A 20,063-nucleotide genomic window follows, 5' to 3' on the forward strand; every position below is an offset into this window, starting at 1 on the left:
AAATTATTATATGAATAAAAAAAAAATAATTTGAATAAAAACCATTTTTTATTGAAAAATCTAAATAGAATAAAAGCCTGGTTGAATAAAAAATCTAAATTAAATAAAAATTCCAAACTTGGGCATTTCCCCAGCCTCCCACCAAAATTTTGATTTAAAAAAAAACTAACTATATTTAGAGGTAGAACTGTAGAAATTATAAACTTACGTACTAACCTCGCAGGGTTCGCAATCTACTGTAGGTGGATTATCTAATACCTAAAAATATATCGTTTGGCGCTTGCATAATCACAAAACCTCACTCCTTATTACCTCAGCGAGTATAACGGGCTCTTTATTTGGCACGGGCAACGCCGGGTGGGATGGCTAGTATATAATATTATTTAGGTACCTTTTAAGTTTTAAAAAGTAACTACAAAAGCTATGATTTAAGAGCTCTAGCAGGGCATGCTCTGTTATAAAAATTTTAAATACTTACAACGGCTACAATTATTTCTTTAGAAAGATGACAAATACAATTTTAGTGCATATCAAATATTAGATAATATTGAACTATTAAATTACAATAGGTATTAATAAAGACATCATAATTATATTTTAAATTTATCGATATTAAGAAGTATCACGTATTAATTATATACATAATAATATATAGGTAACACGTCTATAAAGGGCAACTTAGCTCCAGCCTGCTATATTAGCCCCAGACTCCGATAGAACATGGAATCCTATAATTAAGTATTGACAATTTTATAGATAATTTTTAGGAAAGTTTTAAAATTGTTTATTCTTAAAAACTTATAACTATACCTATGATGTATTCCGTATTCATAGATTTTCCCCAAACATTTTCTTTGAATTTACTTATATAAATCGTAGTACCTCATGAGTTTTTATTTATGTTCATAAGATTTGCACAATCTGTTTGTGTTTACTGTGAATAAAAACTGCATATTTTCCGAAGATCCCTGACCTACAATAAGTAATAACCGTAAGCCTACAGGAGTTTATCTGGTGGTTTGAAAAATTAATCGATGCGTGGATACTGGATAATCATTTACTAGAAAACATTTATTTATTTTCATTTTTAGATCGTGCATATTCACCACTTATAAATTATATTATTTCCTACAATATGTTCTTAATAGGGAAGTAGGATTATTTTTTTCCAGCCTAGTTTTTGCTACTGTAATACGATTTTAAGAAAAACTTCTGTGTTAGAAAAAGCACCCGGTGATTTTTTTAGAAAATAAATTGCTTGTGTGACATAATGTTAGATAGTATTATTAAGAAAGATTATTTTTCTATAAGTATCAGTTACAACTGACTTATTCAAAATATTATGCGTCGTACGTGCAAAAATAAATATTGTGATATAGACTTTAATTTACGTAATCTATTACGCAATCAGTTGAAGATAAAGGCGATGAAGCTGTATTAACTATTATATTAATAAATCATCTGAATATTTTTTATTATTATTAGATGATGAGTCTTGACTTATTCATAAACTGACTATTTTTATTATGATTCCGTTCATGTTTGATAATACTATCATAAATAAATAAATATGGTCTACCTAAATAGTGGCATATACAGAAATTTCCAACTAATGGTAGTGAGAGTCATATTCACCCCCAACCGAGTATATTATTGCTAACAAATAATTCAAATATAAATTCATAACTTCTAGATTAGTTTGTAGGTATAGGTAATTATGACGTTTCACTTTTTGTTTGATGATGTGACGTTGTTTCAAATATTTCATTAATCTTTTATAACTTCTAGGGCATAAATGCAAGAGGTAATTTACTACGCGTAACCTACATATTGTATATTTACGAGTCATACATTATGAGTACTCATAAATATAATATTAAACAGGTAAGCAAATAAGACTAAGCATAGGTAAACGTTCACTAAAAGCCGGGTAGCAATAAAGTAATCATAGGTTTCCTGTCTTTTATAGTTTTTTTTAATTTTTTTTTGTTCAGGAAAATAATCAATAGAAACACATTATTTTTAATACTATACGCTATTCTTTTTTATTCTATATACCTACTAGATACTAAAGTCTTAGTTTGAATTTACTATATAATATGTAGTAATTAGTAAAGATCTATGTTAAATTACATTTTAATTTAATACACATTTTATATTCATAATTTAGCGTAATTATCTTAAAAAAATATATTGAATATATTTACACATTTAAATAATTAAATACTTTTTTTTTATAGTTATTGATAAGCGAGAAATTAATATTAAGTTGGCGGGAGGGGGATGAGGGAAAAATCAAATAAGAGTATCGCATACAATAAATTAAATTCCTCAAATCACATAATATAATATGAACTGATTTTGAATATAATTACCCCTTAATAAATAACTATGACAACTATAACAGGATATTTTGAATTCAACGACTCTATACAAGGTGATTCACAGAACCATGCACACCCCCATTTTTCATTTAATAACGAATTTATTGAAATTCAGATTTTTGGTACCAATATTTAAATTTACTTAAACACCATATTTTAAAATTCTTGAGATTTTTCGTGCTACTTATAAGATATGTCCTGTGGTGATCCAAAATTATGTTTATCAAACGAAAACTCCCCTTTATTACATACTTGTAGATTACTTAGTGGATACATTTTTTCAAACATTTTGTTGTACCTAACTATCTAATTCAAAATCTAAACGAGTAGTTTTTCAGTTATTGAAATTTTTATGGATAGAATTAAAAAATTATTTTACAAAATTGTAAAATAGATCTAATTTTAAATGTAGTATTTACTCGAGTATTTACTATACATTGACCATATTTATAAATTATAAATTTTAATAGGTTAATATAAATTAATAATTACCAAAGTATGTTCAATCATTTTTAAAACATCATGAAAGAGCTCTCATATCTTCTAAACCCATTGTCATAAATCTATTATTCTGAATACACAAAGGTAAGCCTGGGCAAGTTAATGATAGTTTTTAACTGAGTTAAGTTAAGTTAATGGAAAACGTTTTAAAAAGTTTAAAGTTAACAGATAACCTAATTTTTGTTGTAACTCAGTTAAGTTAAAAGTTATATGAACATTTTCAATTAGCTTATTAACTTAAGTTAAGTTATTATTCTTTTTTTTATATTATAACTAGCTCTTCGAGCGTCGCTGGGGAAGACCCCCAAACCCCCCGAGGTGGCGAGGAGTGTTAACCGATGTCGGAAGCTGCAGTGGTCTTTTGGTCTGGTCGTCGGTCTCGAGCAGGTTGGTGTGTGATAAGGAGGTCTGATGATAAGGTTAGGACCACTGCGGTTCGACGTGGTAGCCCGTGTAAGCAATAACGTTCACCGACAACGTCCTTTACTGCCACCGAAAACGTGACATTACGTGAAAAAAATGTAAAAAATTTCGGGGGTCAATGCAAATCATATAGCCAAAGTATTTGTTTGAGTGTCTAGCAAGTCAGTCGCCTCGAATGACGTTCGCCGTAGTAATAGGGGTAGGTTTCGTCGGATAGCGGACAATGTGCGACGACCGGGTCACGTCATCAGGAATGCAATCCGACTGCGTCGAATCGCGGATAGCGTTCATTACTGCCACTGAAAACGCAAAATTAAGTAATAAATTACGTGAAAAAAATTCAAAACATTTCGCTCTATACTCTCCGCGATATCAATCCGCCCCGGGACTCGTCGCGGGCGGCCTATAAATTTAGCGGGGAACGCGAATAACTGGCCAACAGGGATATCAGGCGTTTTAAAAAGGGGTAAAACTCGAAATTTCGACAAAGCTATTGATAAACTCAGCAGCGCGTGGCCTTTAAATTTAGCCGGGAACCCGAATAAAATCCGAACGGGGTCGTACAAATTCCGTAAAAGCAGTAAAACTCGAATTTGAAAAAAATCGGAAAATTTTCATTAAATATGATAAGGTGGAAGTGATAGCGAAAGGTAAATAACGAAAAAAAACGTGGCCGGTTATTAATAAACAAATCAATAAAATATATTAGTTTTTATCTTTAAATATAAATACAAAAGTTCTTCGTAAATGTACCTTTTTCCCCTGATTTCCTATATTCTTCAAACTTATAATTTTTCTATTTATAAATATTTATCCAAAGTTCTTCGTCAATATACCTTTTTTTTCTGATAATATTTTCTATTGTCTTCAAAATTAAAACCAAAGACCCGGAAGACCGCCCACCGGGGGAAATGGAATTTTTTCATAGGCAGTTCCCTTACACTACCTAGCTCAAATATTATACCTAGTGGAATAAGAACGCCACACGGGTCTCTGTTTTATAGTTAGAGAGAAGAGAGAATATATCTATATAAATACCCAGTAATATGGTTTAAAATAATAAAAATAATAAATATTATTGAACACAGGAAATAGCCAATAGCTTTTCTATACATAGGTACTGAATTAATAGAATTATGTAATTAGTATGGAAAGCATACAAAATTGAAAATGTCGAAACAAATACAAGCTTTTGATTTCTTAATACAGATAAGTATTATATATATTACCCAGACCAAGTCTTTGGTTAGTGTAGACTGAATGTATTGAGAGAATTAAAAATTATAAATTCTATAATTTAATAATTTAATCAAAAAAAAATAAAAATAAACGTATTTCACTGGACACTGAAAATCACATCATAGTTATATGAAAACTGAAACACGGTATTGTAAATCTTGCGTGTTGAGAGAGCCGAGAACGAAAAGTGAACCCATGTGGGCTATGACTGTTTTGTTTACTGAAAATATTGACTGTTTATAAATATAAATATACATGAGCATAACCCAATTAGTTTTAATTTAAAAATAACCTACTTATATATTTTTTTTTTGATTTGTATCTATATCAATAAAATTAAATAATATCATATTACTTATTAGTTATTAGTTATTAGTTATTACTTATTAGTATTTATTATTATTATTACAATATGCCCGTATGCCGCAGTATGGTATAGTATATCTTTATTTATATATAACATAATATACTATTGCTATATCTATATGTAAGTAATTTAGTTATTTTTCTTGAAGAATTCTGTTTAATGGAATAATAAATTAATTCCCTATTCTAGTAAATGGTTATATAACATCAATAATTATTTTTATTATATTTATTATTTAATTATTTATAAATTAACTTAACTTGAATTTGATTAAAAGTAACTCGTTATTTATTAAGTTTATATCAATTAAAATAAGTTGAGTTAAAAATTAAGTTAATGCAAATTAAATTTTAAAAAGTTAAGTTAAAAGTTAAAATTAACTTAATTTTCTACTTAACTTTTAACTTTTTAACTCGTTTATGCCCAGGCTTGCAAAAAGGTCATAAAAACTCGTTTGAATTTTGATTTTGATACGACAACATTTCAGAAAAGTTATCCGCTAAATAATTCACTGTACAAAAGGGGATTGTCAACAGAGATTTGTATCTCCATAGAAAACTCATTAAGTAGCACGAATATTCTCAAGGATATGAAAATATGGTTTAAATATTCTAAAAATCAGTTTTTTGAATAATATCATTATTAAAAAAGAAAAGAGGTTGAGCAGGCATGGTGAATCACCCTGTAGATACAAGTAACACATTACAATAAATATTATAACTTATAACACTCTGAAACGAACAATTTGATATAAATAATTATCTGGTGGTGTAGCTTATCAAAAACAAATATTCTATGTCACAGTTCTATCTGAAACGATTTTATTATAATGGGTTGACACTCTGATTAATCTAGTAACATTTACACCAAAAAAACGTACATTTATTGGTAATCACTAATTATATTTAGTCATAATGTCAGTAATCAAAGGTTAATAATTTAAAATTTTTAAAATGTATTAATCGTTCAAAAAATTTGATGCAATATTATATACTATATAGCATATTATATAAGTTAGTTGAACAATAATTATTATAAGTATTCATTAAGAAATTATATGAATTATAATACCTAGTGTAGGTATGATAAATTTGCTAGTCTAAAATCTAAAATTAAAAAAATGTATAATGACGTAAAATAGTCGTAAACTTCAATAATTGTTGTACTAAAAAAAAAATCTAATAGTTTAAATAATTTAAAATTGTGGATTTTATCAATTTTAAATCATTTTTGTTCACAGTCACTGTAGAAGATGGTCACTGTACGGGCACCGTCATTTCTAGTTCGGCGAATATGCGTCTTCTTATTTTTAGGAATCATGGGCTATTCGATTTTTCAAATGACCCGCAGCAATTCCTATTACGATATGACAGATCGAAACATTATGCGGTACGTTCAACTAAAATATTTAAATACTTATTTTTTTTTTCTAGAAAGAGGAGATTTTTTGCACGACGCAATTGATTTTTGATTCTTTGATTTTGCATAATAATAAAAAAAAAAACTTGTGAAAATTGGTCGTGAACAAAATCGTACAAAATTTGAATATCGAAATCAAATTAACCCCGTGAGGAGTCTTTAATCCCCTCCCCCTCAAAAATAAAAATATCGAATACGAGGCGAGACGTGCTACTTTTCCTGTAATGCATGTGTTGTAGCAAATATATAGTGGGTCACGCGTGCATAGATATTTAAAACTATAATTATTTACCCTCAAGCCACCTAGTACACGGAGCTCCATTTTGTACAGCATTTCGACAGACGACAATCGACACACGAATATAATATTTAAGGGTCGTAGGAAATATTAATTGATTTAATTCAATTTCTATTTCATTCAATGTAAACGCCAGGTGGCTTTTTGACAAATAACATAGACTTATTGTATAGAAAATAGAAACAATATTATAGTAGGTACAACAACAGTAATTACAACAATATATTATACTCGCCAAAGTACCTATAAGACCATACGAAACTTAGATGTACTTACGAGTCATTGGCCATAAGTACGGATATTTTTCGTATTACACCCGTTTTTTTTTTTTACTGCACCCGTATAATATATTATGGTCGTACAGCATGACATTATTGTACGTACGATGGCATAACCATTGTACGTGTGATAAAATACTTAATATAAGTACCTACACAAAAAATGTTGTATCATAGTCATAGTGCATACAAATGCTGTATAAATTGCCAATTCGGTATTAATAAGCAACTATACTTCCGTTTACGAAAACTGTATACGAATGTATGATTGACATCCGTTCTACACGACATATTGTTATAATATATTTGAAGTGAATACGGACGACAGCGGACCGTTTAACTCATTTAATGCTCAGCGTAAATTAAAAAAGTATTATTATTTTTCATTTATACTAGATATAATATTGTACACATATATACCGCACGTCCAGGAAAGTCGAAAACAGGGTACACTGTATAATTAAATGTCACATATTACTCAGTACTCTATAGATATTTTTCAATTCTGCTCGCGGGACATGAAACTTTACTATTATTGGATCATCAATCTCCCGCAGACAGAATAATTATATGTATAGGATACTGCAGAGTGGGCGGGTCCATTTTCCTCCAAAAACGAGATACCGTTTTCCTCCACTGTTCATTTTCCTCCACAAAAAAAAAGGTTGGTTTCCATTTTCCTCCAAATTAATTTAGACTTTAATTTTGTCTATTTTTCTCCAATATTTTAGCCAGTATTGTAGTGTTACGTCCCGTCTTATAAATATATAGAGTAAAGCTAGGATCACATTTTGCGCTTATCGGTTGATGATTACACTCTGGTATCGGCTATCTATATCAGCTATCGATTAAGCCTAATAAAGATAAGCTCATATAACATACGGGCATATACGTATATACTTATTTATGTTATATTGTGTATCAGTTGTCACTTATTGTTATGATTACACACAAAACGTGAATTAAGCGTGAAAATAACTTTTTAATTTTCCAAAAATTTGGTTTTTTTTTAATTTTTCGAAAACTGGTTTTTTTCGGAAATGTTTTATTTTAATATTCTCCAATTTTTCCACATTTCCCAAGGCTTTGTGAAAAAATCGAATTTTGATCCTTACACACAGAATTTTTGTAAAATATTTTAATTCCAATCAAAGTTAAATAATATTTATATGCTATACACAAACTAGAGCTTCAGTTTGCGTAGAACATCAGTACCCATTAAAATAATATCCAGTTCATCTGTTATCTTTTTTAAAATATAATATTTCTATAAATCGTAATAAATAATATCAACAAGTAATAAATTATGATTTGGTTTTTGTCTGTTTAGAAAACAAATCGAACTTGATATTAGCAAATCATCAAATAATGAAGCTCCAGTTAAAAAGTAATGTATAATTATGTGATATTATTACATTATAACATTAGATATAAGTACACAATATTATTTATTAAGCGCTCTGAGCATAAGCTATTTTACTCGGATTTCAGATGTCACAATTTTAAAAATTATGTATATTAAGTAGTTAAAATAATATCTTATTTTTTATTAAAATATAATTACCAAGTATGTAATTTTAATATACTATATATAATAATATAATCATTTATTACATAGTTATAGGTAGCTTTTTTGTTTCAATAGTAAATAAAAAATATTTTACTTATCGTCAATAATTCAATAAATACTTTATTTTCATACACATAATACGTAATGTATGATCAGTAAATGTACTAAAAATAAACTCAGTTAGATACCTCTACTTAAAATATAATTATCTCAATAATAGTATTATTAATAAAATGGTTTTGTTTCAATTTAAAAGAGTATATTATGCAATCTATATGACATATTTTGTATAGTGCGTAGTACCTATGTACATAAGTAATAACTGATAAGAGGGGAATAGAATTGAGGTTGCGTGAGCAAGAAGCTACCCATTACTGACACTTAGATTGGGGTTATAATACCTAAAAAGAAAAAACTTTAAATTAAATGGTCACGACATAATTTTATTTTTATTCTGTTGTGGGAATTTTCAGAAAGGGTCGGGGTAAATAGGCATTTTATTAGGGGATAATGGTAACTTTCTGATCTGCAAAAAAAATCGTTTTTAAAAATTGTTTCTTATTCCTAGATTTATTTAATGTTAAGATGTAGGGTTTAATTATATATAACGAAGGATCGATTGTAACTTTATAATCTGTGATATTTCGAAATGCTTGGATTTTATTTAAGTTGGATTTTTTTGTTGAACCCCAAAGTTGAAGTCCATAAGTCTTTTGGCTTTAAATAACAAATCTATTCGGCGTTGTTTTATTCCGTAAAAACATTATGATTTTTTTTAATAATATTGGCTATCGAATTATCTGAATATTTATTTTATTATGGTACATATTAAAAATTCAGTTTATTCAAATAAGCATTGTAATCAGAATTATAGTAATAACGGAAGTCAGTTCTGGTTAATAACGCTGATTGTTATTTTAATAATATGAAATATTAAAAATATGATAGCAAAATACTTCGTTGAAGCATTCATTTTTGTTTATGTTTTGTGTTTAATCTTAACAACCTTTATAATAATGACAAAATAATAATTTTTACTATGATTATTTTTACTTACAGGTTATGTTAGGACTTAGAGTTTTGAATTAAAATGAACAAACATTACTAATGTGCAATAAAAAGGTACGCATAAAATCATATAGGTACTATAATACTATAATATCTATTCCATCAGCTGAAACTTTTACTGTGTGAAGGTACTAAAAATGTAAAATTTACATTAAACCAGTTCTGCAGTTCTTAACTTTTTATATCATAATTCATAATAAATACCACCTACAAATTTCAAAAATTTGCACGTACAAGTTGTATGAGTTGTACATTATGAAAGTATATTATAATATTCAATAGGTATTAGAAATAATTCTAATTTTCTCCCCCAAAGTATCATACAAACTAATTTAAATATTAAACTAATTACCCGTAAAAAATATTTATCTTTTTTTTTAACCTAAAAAGTAACTAGCTTATAATTCATTTACCACTTAAAATGTATGACCCATAAAATATTTGTTTGATTTTTTTACCTATATGATTTTGACCTTCCTCTATTAAAGCTATATAGTTTAAATGTTCAATCATACCTTGTTAAACCTTGTTAAACTTGATCTAACGTAACTTACTCTAATATATTTCAATCTGAATAGCTAGGGTTCAGTATCAGTGTATTTTTTTTATAATAATACACAAAACATACGATTTATGAAAATTAACAAAAATGTAACTAATTAGTAGTTTAATTTAGTTTTGGAACTTAATGATCTCAAATTAAATTAAAATACGAGTATATGCATGTATTTATGTACTAAAGATAGTTCAAATATGATTTAAAAACATGTCCTTTTTTAGACAAATATCTTATAAAACTATAAATATTAGGTACATCCCAGAGTTAATGTTCTTAAGTTACTTAAATTAGTTTGTTATAATTATTGTATAACTGTATATTATTGTATCAGGGGCTTATTTACGGGGGCGGATATGAGGACTAATCCACCACCATGGCTCCTTAAATAAGAATAATAATTAAGTACAATTATTACATCGTAATCTGTAAGCTAATATTCTTGTCATCCACCCCCTACAAATAATACTAAATACGCCACTGTATTTTATACTCTAAAAAATATAAAAATGAAAACAGGATTTAAAAACAATTAAGAAATATATAATATCGATGGCATAGCGCACAAGGGTGATAAGTGCAAAATTCGGGAAAATAAGTTTTTGCATGGTTGCCTTGTTAACAACTTTCTACATATTGTGTACAAATGTTGTAAGTGTAAAGTAAATATTTAGTCTGCTAGAGGCCGGCGCGTTTGTTGTAGTCAATGTTGAGAATTATCTAGAAAGATTTTTTGAAATAAATTATTTTTTAAAGTATCTAGATAATTATGTTACGATTTATCTAATGTTTAGCTTAGATAAAAACTGGGATTATCTAGATAAATATTATAGTGCCCCTACAAAATTATAAAACCAATGTTACTAAAATTCTAATATTATATAAATTATTTATAAAATTAGAAGAATATATTTCTTGTTATTATTGCCAACGACAGTATTACGAGAACCTGAATGCGGGCTTGCTCTATACATCGTTCTCTACTAGCCATAATGAGCATATTAAAATTAATTAGGTATAGGTTTATTTCCCCATCCATTTTAAAAATAAATTAAAATTAACTTCGCAGAACTGTATTTCAAAGGCTCAATCCATTGTTTTTATAAATATTATGTCATTATATTTATATAAATCTAATATTACAAAAATACTAAAAAACAATAAAAATAAATGCAAAAAAATGATATTTATCTAGAAATTTATCTAGATAAAATTATTGTTGTATTTATCTTTATCTAGATAAATTATATTTATGTTATCTTTATTTTTATCTAGATAATATTTTGTTAAAATTATCTTATCTTATCTAAATAATTTTTTAGTTATCTATTCCCAACACTGGTTGTAGTCCATGTAATCTGCGTGATATGAAATCACAATTGTCGTTCTCCTGAACAATTACGAATATGTCACTTATCACACTTGTGCGCTACGCCATCGATATGATGTATTAATACATTTTTAAAAATACTTAAAATTATTCCTTTTCTAATTTATCATAATATTTCATAATACGAAATAAACAAATAAAAAAAACTGGCTAAGTGCGAGTCGGACTCGCGCACGAAGGGTTTCGTGCTGTCATCTATAAACATGTTGGCAACACGTGTACGTTGTGCAACAGTACTGCTTATATTATATTATATTCTAGGATTTTTAGTATTTGTTGTTATAGCAGCATCAGAAATACATTATCTGTGAAAATTTCAACTTTCTAACTTTCATGGTTCGTGAAGTACAGCCTGGTGACAGACGGACGGACAGCAGAGCCTTAGTAATAGTGTCCCATTTTACCGTACGGAACCCTAAAAACAGCAGCGGTCCACAACATTAGGCTATAGCCATATATGACTAAACTTTGGAGATTTTCCAGCGCATGGTTGGTCTTAGGAGCACTACGGTAGCTGGGATATTGTATCTAAAATTTTTCGCTATAAAATTCCTAAAACTATTCCAGTACACACCGCACACGGTTAGATTAGGTGTCAGTTTCTCCTTTGTCGCTGTCGTGTGAATATAATGATTTAACGACAATTTGCACCGACATTGCAGTCCATATTATACTATTATCAATGTGTACGAGCGGGCGCGCTCGACTACATGGGGTGAGCATAGCCTTTGTGTTTTGATGGAAAAAAAAATAATAATAATATAATAAAAATCCCTCCGCACAAAAGGGAATCTAGCGCCACAGTTATGGCGCCAGCTAAGTACCTACAAAAAACGTGTTGTCATGCTGACCAGTTCGCCCCCTCCATTTCGTGTACGCGACGAAGGGCCGGCGCTATACATTTTTTTAGGGGGGGTGGGGGGGTCGTATTCACTATAATTTGCTGATTATACTATTCTACATACTCAATGACTCACGTAATTTACATACAAGTAGGTACATTTTTTAATAAATACATCTAACTTGTTCATCTCACGAAAACAGGATATTTGTATCGTTATTCATTGAGATACTATCCAATGAATTAATAATATCCCCAATTAGGTTGAATAAGTACTAAGGGGCCCCGCTACGGTCATTATTTAAAGGGCTACATTTAGGCTAATCTTGTCATAGCCACCCGAGATCTGTGTTAGTTGTAAATGATTATTAGTGTGAGTGAAATCAAATGAGGGTATCGTTTCTCGTACGCGCATATACATGTCAATAACTCGATAAATATATCAATTTCACTACACGAATTTTACAGAAACATACATTTGTCTTTACAAAATTAAAGTTAGTTAACGTTGTCTGATTTTGATTCTGAAAAAATATTTGAATTTAGCAGAAAAATGTCTGTAGATTGTATGAAACATTTTCCGTTTTTAATATTAATTTTAATTTTAATAAATTACTATCCGAAAATTGATATTTTCAAGTTTTCAATTACAGTTCATAATAATATAAAATTTAGATTTTAAAAAGTGCTTCGTAGGATCTATAGACAATTGTCTATGGTTATAATTTTTTTTCAGAATCAAAATCGGAAAACGTTAACTAACTTTAATTTTGTCAATACTTTAGGTCTTTTCAGATAAAATTGACGAAAGTAGCGAGGCCCCTTAATCCAAGTTGCTAAATCATTAGACAGTGTTTATTAAAAATAATATTATTTTTAAAACAAAATACAATATTTTTATAATATATTAAGTCGTCATTCTTTAAGAAGAGCCTAATGTTTCACCATAAAATGAATATCAATTTTATCAGTTAAATATTCGTTACAATTTAATAAGCGATCTACTCCCGTAGTAGAATGTTAGTGTTCAGAAGACAAATGTATTGATGTACTGAATACTTTTTTGAATTCCATTCTGTAAAAAGCTTTAATAATGATTGAGCCCTGTGTACAAGCATTCGAGTATATCTTTTTGGGCTTCAATCTTCTTCGATGGTGTCAATTAAAATCTTCTTCTGGGTTAATATTTAACTATTTTATTTAGCAAAAATTATTGCACTTTCTATTAAATTATCTACTGCCATATTATTATCACGCATTCTGGTTAAACTGTCAATAGTATATGTTAGTAACATTAAAGCATCAATTATATTTAATTCTGTATCTTCTAGGTTTTCTGTAAAGATTTTTGTTTAATACATGACATATTTATAAATGATAAACAAATTACAAAGTCAAAACTGAGAATTTTTTTAGAGAGACCTAATATAATATGTATCAATAGTCTGTTCATAGGATATCCAAACAGCTTTAATTGATTCAGCCCTTGCCCCAGTCCATCGAGTGGGTTTTTGATATATTATATTGTTCAACAAATGTATTCCATCGATGCGCTTGGCATGGAATGAATGGAATTTTGTGACGAACAATATATTATGTTATTCTATGCTGAGTACCATTTATCTTACATGACATGCTACTGGCAAAATCATATGATTGAAATGCAATATTATACATATATATATTTACATTATATAAATATTTTTTTTTACCTATTTGTAGTTCTTAAATATTATTTACTATTATATTAGGTCATAATAGGTAATTAAATTATATTTTAATTTTGAAATAATCATAAATTATAATAAAATCATAATTGCTGATTTGCCCACCGCTATATCAAAATGACAAATTTGCCGACTAAAATGAACCAGGTGTTTTAAGTGTGGTGGGGGGGGTGTCCCCCCACTAAAACCAGCCCTGATGCGACGCATTTCATTATTTATATTTCACGACTTCACGTATTTATTATATTTTGTTTCATTTCATTATCGACTATCGCTTCATTAAATCACCTTATACCTTAAATGTGTAACATTTTATTTATTATAATTTGTTAAATTATTCTAATTATTACTAGTAGGTATTACTGGTATTAGTGTATTAGTGTGTTATTACTGTGTTCGCCCCTCGCGTATAATAATAGGTATATTGGTAATATTTAATTATAAATATGCCAAATTTCCAACTAAAGTGTATAACCAAAAAATAAAAATAAGGAAAAAACTTTGTGATAAAAAAAATTCCCAAAAAATACTGATGTCTCGACCATTTTCTATAAAATTGGTGATATCACAACAAAAAAACTCAAAAACTCAAAAACAATCAAACTCAGTGTGAAAAACAACTAAGTAAAAAAACAGATCTTTAAGCACTATGAAGATGTGATATCAGAAATAAATGATGAGTAAGTTCATCATAATTTCTAATATTATAATGGGAATTTCTACGCTAAATAATTTCTCGCCGTGTAAATAAATTATTGAGACAAAATAATTTATTTATGATATGCATTTATTTATGACATCACATATTTTTACTTCGTTGTATTTTACACGGAGTTTGACGAAGTGTTCTTGTTGTGATAAGAACTATCTTGAGCTCAACAGGTGTGTGCGTTTTATAGTTATTCAATAAGCATGTTAAATATATTATTTACACATAGATGTATGAGGGACACCCTACGGACACAATCGTTTGGACATGATGGAAAAGGGAGAGGGTATACCGCTATCACTACCACTACCGATGTACACGTGTTAACATCTCTCTCGGGTTACATTTACACGTGACTTGACACACTACATGTGTGTGCAGTGACATGACGGTGCCGAAACGCTTCAGAGTTAACGCAGACGTTCTTTCGAGAAGTGCATTGCCGATATATTATAATATTATATACAATATACATAATATGTACCTTCCACTAAACAATCGAAGCAGCCGACAGCCACGACAAAAGAAAAACAAATTATATACGTCGTATTTATGCTAATACATAATAAATGTTGATATATCGTTATGAAACATTTGTTTTCCTTTTGCATCGTTTGGAATGAAAGCGTATCGAGGTTTTTGTGATTTTATTTGATTATTTATATGCCAAATTCGTCGCTCGCAAAAAGTGAAAATAATGTGAAAAACTAAGTGGGTTTTACTTTTTAAAAGACGGGTACCTATTGTGTTTTACAATCTGCACCACTATAATACCCGTGACGGGTATACTGTATACATGTATAATATGACGTATACTCCGGTAAAGGTACTATATATTTTATTCACAGACCATAAATAAAATTTCCAACACACGGCCTATGACTCTACCTTTTGATTAATTTCAAACATAATGAAAATCAATAACGTCTTCCTTCTTTAGCACAAATTATTATTAAACGATACTAAAAAAGGTGGCCAGTGGGTGTAGCTCTGCTGTAGGTTACAAGTGGTCACTGTAACGGATGGTGTTAAATTTGAATTCAATGATAATATAATATCATTGTATAAAAAAACCATTCTTCGGGAAGACGGCCAGTCAGCTTATGATATAACGGGCCAGACACTTTTCGACCAAAAACGTACCCTTCCCTTTTCGGCCGATTCACTTTTCGACCAAATTTTGAAAAAGGTCGATTCCCTTTTCGACCAAAAAATTATTATTAAATAATAATTATAAGCCTTTATGTAGAAAAAGTTATTTTTGTTAGTCTTTTTTAAATATAGTAGTAGGCTACAAATAAATAATGATAATAATTACATATAAGTCTTTATGTTATACCTACGTATAAAAAAATATTAAAAAATATATAAGTTGTATAAAATACGAAAATGTATAAATGAATACGTAATAATATTTATAAAAATATTTTTTGTTGTTAATAAAATATAGAAAACTATGATAATAATTACAATTCCTGTCATAATTCATTTTTTTTTACTCACTTTTGTTAGCACTATTTAGGTTAGGTCGCTGGTTCACTACTTTTTAAAGTAGTTATTTGAAACCAACTTAACAAAATCATTGTGTAGTATATTAAACTTTTTTTGGTCGAAAATAAAATCGACCGAAAAGAGAAGGGTACATTTTTGGTCGAAAAGGAAATCAACCTTTTTCAAAATTTGGTCGAACAGTGAATCGGTCGAAAAGGGAAGGGTACGTTTTTGGTCGAAAACGGCCATGTCCGATATAACTAAGACGTATATATTAGTTAATATATAATTGTGAACAAAGTAATTGATATATTATTATATAACCAATTTTCGCGGAACCTTGATTTAAATTGTCAATCCTTAGCTTTATACATTTTTTAATACTGGTGATGTATATTTGATGGATAATATTTGTAAATTTTCAATTTGATAAATTTCATCGAAATTCTAACTTTAAATGTTTATAAAAAAAAAATTGTGCCTATGTATTTTTAATATTTTTAACTTCTATTGTAACAATATATCAGGAGCCTTGTATATTTAGTTTCTACGCTTTTTGGTCCAACAAATAAAGATATTGTTAAAGAAAATCTAAGCATTTTTACTTTCCTAAAAGGTGATGACAGACACAAAAAAATTTTTTTAAAACGTTTAAAGTACCTATAGCAATTGATAAAATAAACATATAATATAAATCGGAATGTCTACTGTTAATCGTTTTTGAATTACAACAAAATAAGGAAATTGCTACATGAGATATCGAGTAAATATCCAATGTTGTAAAAATTTGAACTTCAAACATTCATAAAAATTTAATTTGACTTTCTTGTGGACATTTTTTTTTTTGATAAAGATAGATAAAATTATGAGGAACTTTGTATTACATTTTCAAATATTAGGTTTAAAAAAAAAATTTACGAATTTTAACTCAAAATAATTTACTAATTTCTTGATTTTCACGTATTTTGTCAAGATTTGAACTTTAAATGCGTATAAAAAAATTGTGACTATGGATTTTTAATATTTTTCAAATATCATTGTAACAAAATATTAGGAGCCTGGTATTAAATTTTTAAGATATTTTACTTAACGAATAAAATTGTATTGACATTCATAGAAAAATAACTAAAAATATAGGAAACCGAAAATGTCCGCAAACAATTCAAAACAAATCAAATGCCAGTATATAAAAAATTCCAATATAAACAACCAGTGAAAATTTTATGTGTCTACGGTCGATTGTTTTAGAGTTACACCAAAAACCAAAATCGATTTTGTCGAAAACCGATATTGCGTAAAAATTACACTTTTCCTTAATTTTTTTTTGTATCCCCGTGCTTTTGAAAACTATTAGGCATTTTTATTTTTGTCTCCTTAAAGTACCAGCTAGATTCACTTTCCTATCAGAAAATATATTGTTGAATAAAATATATTATACAATTATTTTAGATTCCGAGTGGAGCGATGAATGTATTGATTTTACAATGATGTGTTTTTTTTTAAATTTAAGATTTTTTTTTGTGTCTGCCATCACCTTTTAGGACAGTAAAATTGCGTAGATTTTCTTCAAAAGTATCTTTGTTTGTGGGGCCAAAAAGCGTGGAAATTTAAAACAAGGTTCCTGATGTATTGCTTAAATAGCAGTTGAAAAATATTAAAAATACATATTAGTTCAATTTTTTTTATAAGCATTTAAAGTTTGATTTTTGACAAGATTTATCAAATTTAAAATTAAAAATTATTTTGTAGTTAAAAATGTATAAAATATTAAAATGTTCAACTTTTGTAGAATTGTAGCTAAGAATTGAAAACGTCAACAAGGTTCCATGTAATTACGTAGGTTATTCTGTAGTAATTTATTCTGTAACCAAAAATATAAAACACATAAGTTTGTTTTTTAGTTATTTTATGTTCAAATTTGGAAAAAATTACATATTAAATAACCAAGAGGTTACTTCAGTTATTTTATTTTAATTGTATTATATTGATTCAATTTACTGGCAATCGCTTTAATAATAATTACTAACAACATAAATATAATATAAAATATCCACACTGACAAACCGTCACTGCTCAGAATCGTTTTTCGTATACAATGATATTATATATTTATATCATTGAATTCAAATTTAATACCCTCCATTATATAGTGACCCACTTGTAACCTCCTGTACAGCAAAGCAATATCCACTTACCCACCTTTTTTCATAGTAAATATGTGTGAATAATTATTAATAAATATTAAAAATATTATCAACTGGTTATTTGAAAAACAAAATGGAATTGATAAAGAACTCTCAAAATTAATGCTTATAATATATTTAAATTTTTATTTTTGTAATCTATATCAATGTATATTTTGTGTTTCGGAAATGCGGCGGAGGGTCCTGATAACGAAATATTTGTTCTTGTTTAATTTTATATTATGAATCTTGGTATATTGATCAAATTTCTTGAAAGAATTTGATAATTTAGTTTATAGGCATTTGGTGTATTGGTGGTTAGCTTGATTCCGTTAGAACTTTTATAGGTTTATCATAGCCATTAAGTGTTTACTTTAATTTCTCATAAAGTAGATCATGTTCTATACAGAATAAATAACTGGGTGTTGGCGCTAATAGTTGTGTACCAGTGATAGATAACATAACGATTTGGTGAGGGGATTGTTTTTTCTTGTATGGTAAGGTGAGACTGAAAGTGAACTTTGATGGTTTTTGACACACCATAATTTATTAGTATTACAATAAGTTTTATTAGTTGGATAATTGTTTTTATTATTTTGACTGCTCTGTATACGTGTATTCTGAATCAGAGAATTTACTGTTAGCGTGCTATGAGGCATTGCGATAATGCAATATGACTTTTGGAATATCATTCATGATACGAGATATAATATGTACATTGTACATGCTCATCTGCCCATTTTTAATTAATTAAAATTGTTATAAATTTATAGATCGTAATATCGTATTGTTATTATTGCCACCTTCGGATTGCGCTGAAGTGATATTTGATGTTTGTTGGTATTTAGACGGTTTTTATAATTTTTAAATGGAAAAAAATATTAGCATGTTAAACTCATAATAATCAGAATTATATTATGCTGAACGGCTGAGTAAGCTGTCATCGAAGGACTATGATAATTTTATTTATTTTATTAATTTTATATATATTATCAAATATGATCTAAATAATTATTAAATTAAGGAATATGACATTAAAACTAAAAAAAAGTGAAAAGTATCAGTAGAATAGCCAGGATTACGAAAGGGGGGTTCAAATATAAATTAAACTAAGTTGTTAATACATTTATAAGAGTGGAAATACAGGGGGAGTGAGGTTAAACACCCAAAACCCTTCTGACTACGCCACTGGAATGAGGTAATCACTTTGCAGTATAGTATGTGTCAAATTTACCACTGAGTGCCTATAAACACTGTAATAAATGTGTTATATTTAAATTTAATGATAAATCATTGAATACAAAAAATGATTCCAAGCGATGATGGTTTGACAGCCTATTTTACTAAGTATATCTTATATTTTGTCTTCTTCTTCTTAATATATAAAATCAAAAATTTAAACCTTTGACGCTAATGTTCTCGGAAATTACTCAGAAATTACCTTGCCATTTTTTACACTGAGTTCAATGAAGTGTTTTTGTTGTGACATCACCAATTTTTTAGAAAATCATTAACTTTATTTTTTTTCAATAAGTACTTTTCCTTGTTTATTATTTTTTGTTTTTATACTTCAGTTGGCATATTTATTATTAAATAATACCAATATACTATTATACGTG

The 20,063-nt window shown here is 28.2% G+C and overlaps 1 protein-coding gene across 2 annotated transcripts in view; it reads left to right on the top strand.

Moving 5' to 3' along the window:
• The window catches only part of LOC100168546, a 39,791-nt gene that overhangs the window by 3,720 nt on the left and 16,008 nt on the right, over nucleotides 1-20,063 (top strand). For both annotated transcript variants that reach the window (XM_001949758.5, XM_008184574.3), the window contains exons 2-3: nucleotides 6,155-6,303; nucleotides 8,240-8,296. In XM_001949758.5, coding sequence (XP_001949793.2) covers nucleotides 6,167-6,303; nucleotides 8,240-8,296 — 194 coding nt within the window. In that variant the 5' untranslated portion in view covers nucleotides 6,155-6,166. The remainder of the gene's footprint in view (nucleotides 1-6,154; nucleotides 6,304-8,239; nucleotides 8,297-20,063) is intronic.

The sequence above is a fragment of the Acyrthosiphon pisum genome, chromosome A1 (genome assembly GCF_005508785.2).
Source record: "Acyrthosiphon pisum isolate AL4f chromosome A1, pea_aphid_22Mar2018_4r6ur, whole genome shotgun sequence".
Classification (NCBI taxonomy): domain Eukaryota; kingdom Metazoa; phylum Arthropoda; class Insecta; order Hemiptera; family Aphididae; genus Acyrthosiphon; species Acyrthosiphon pisum.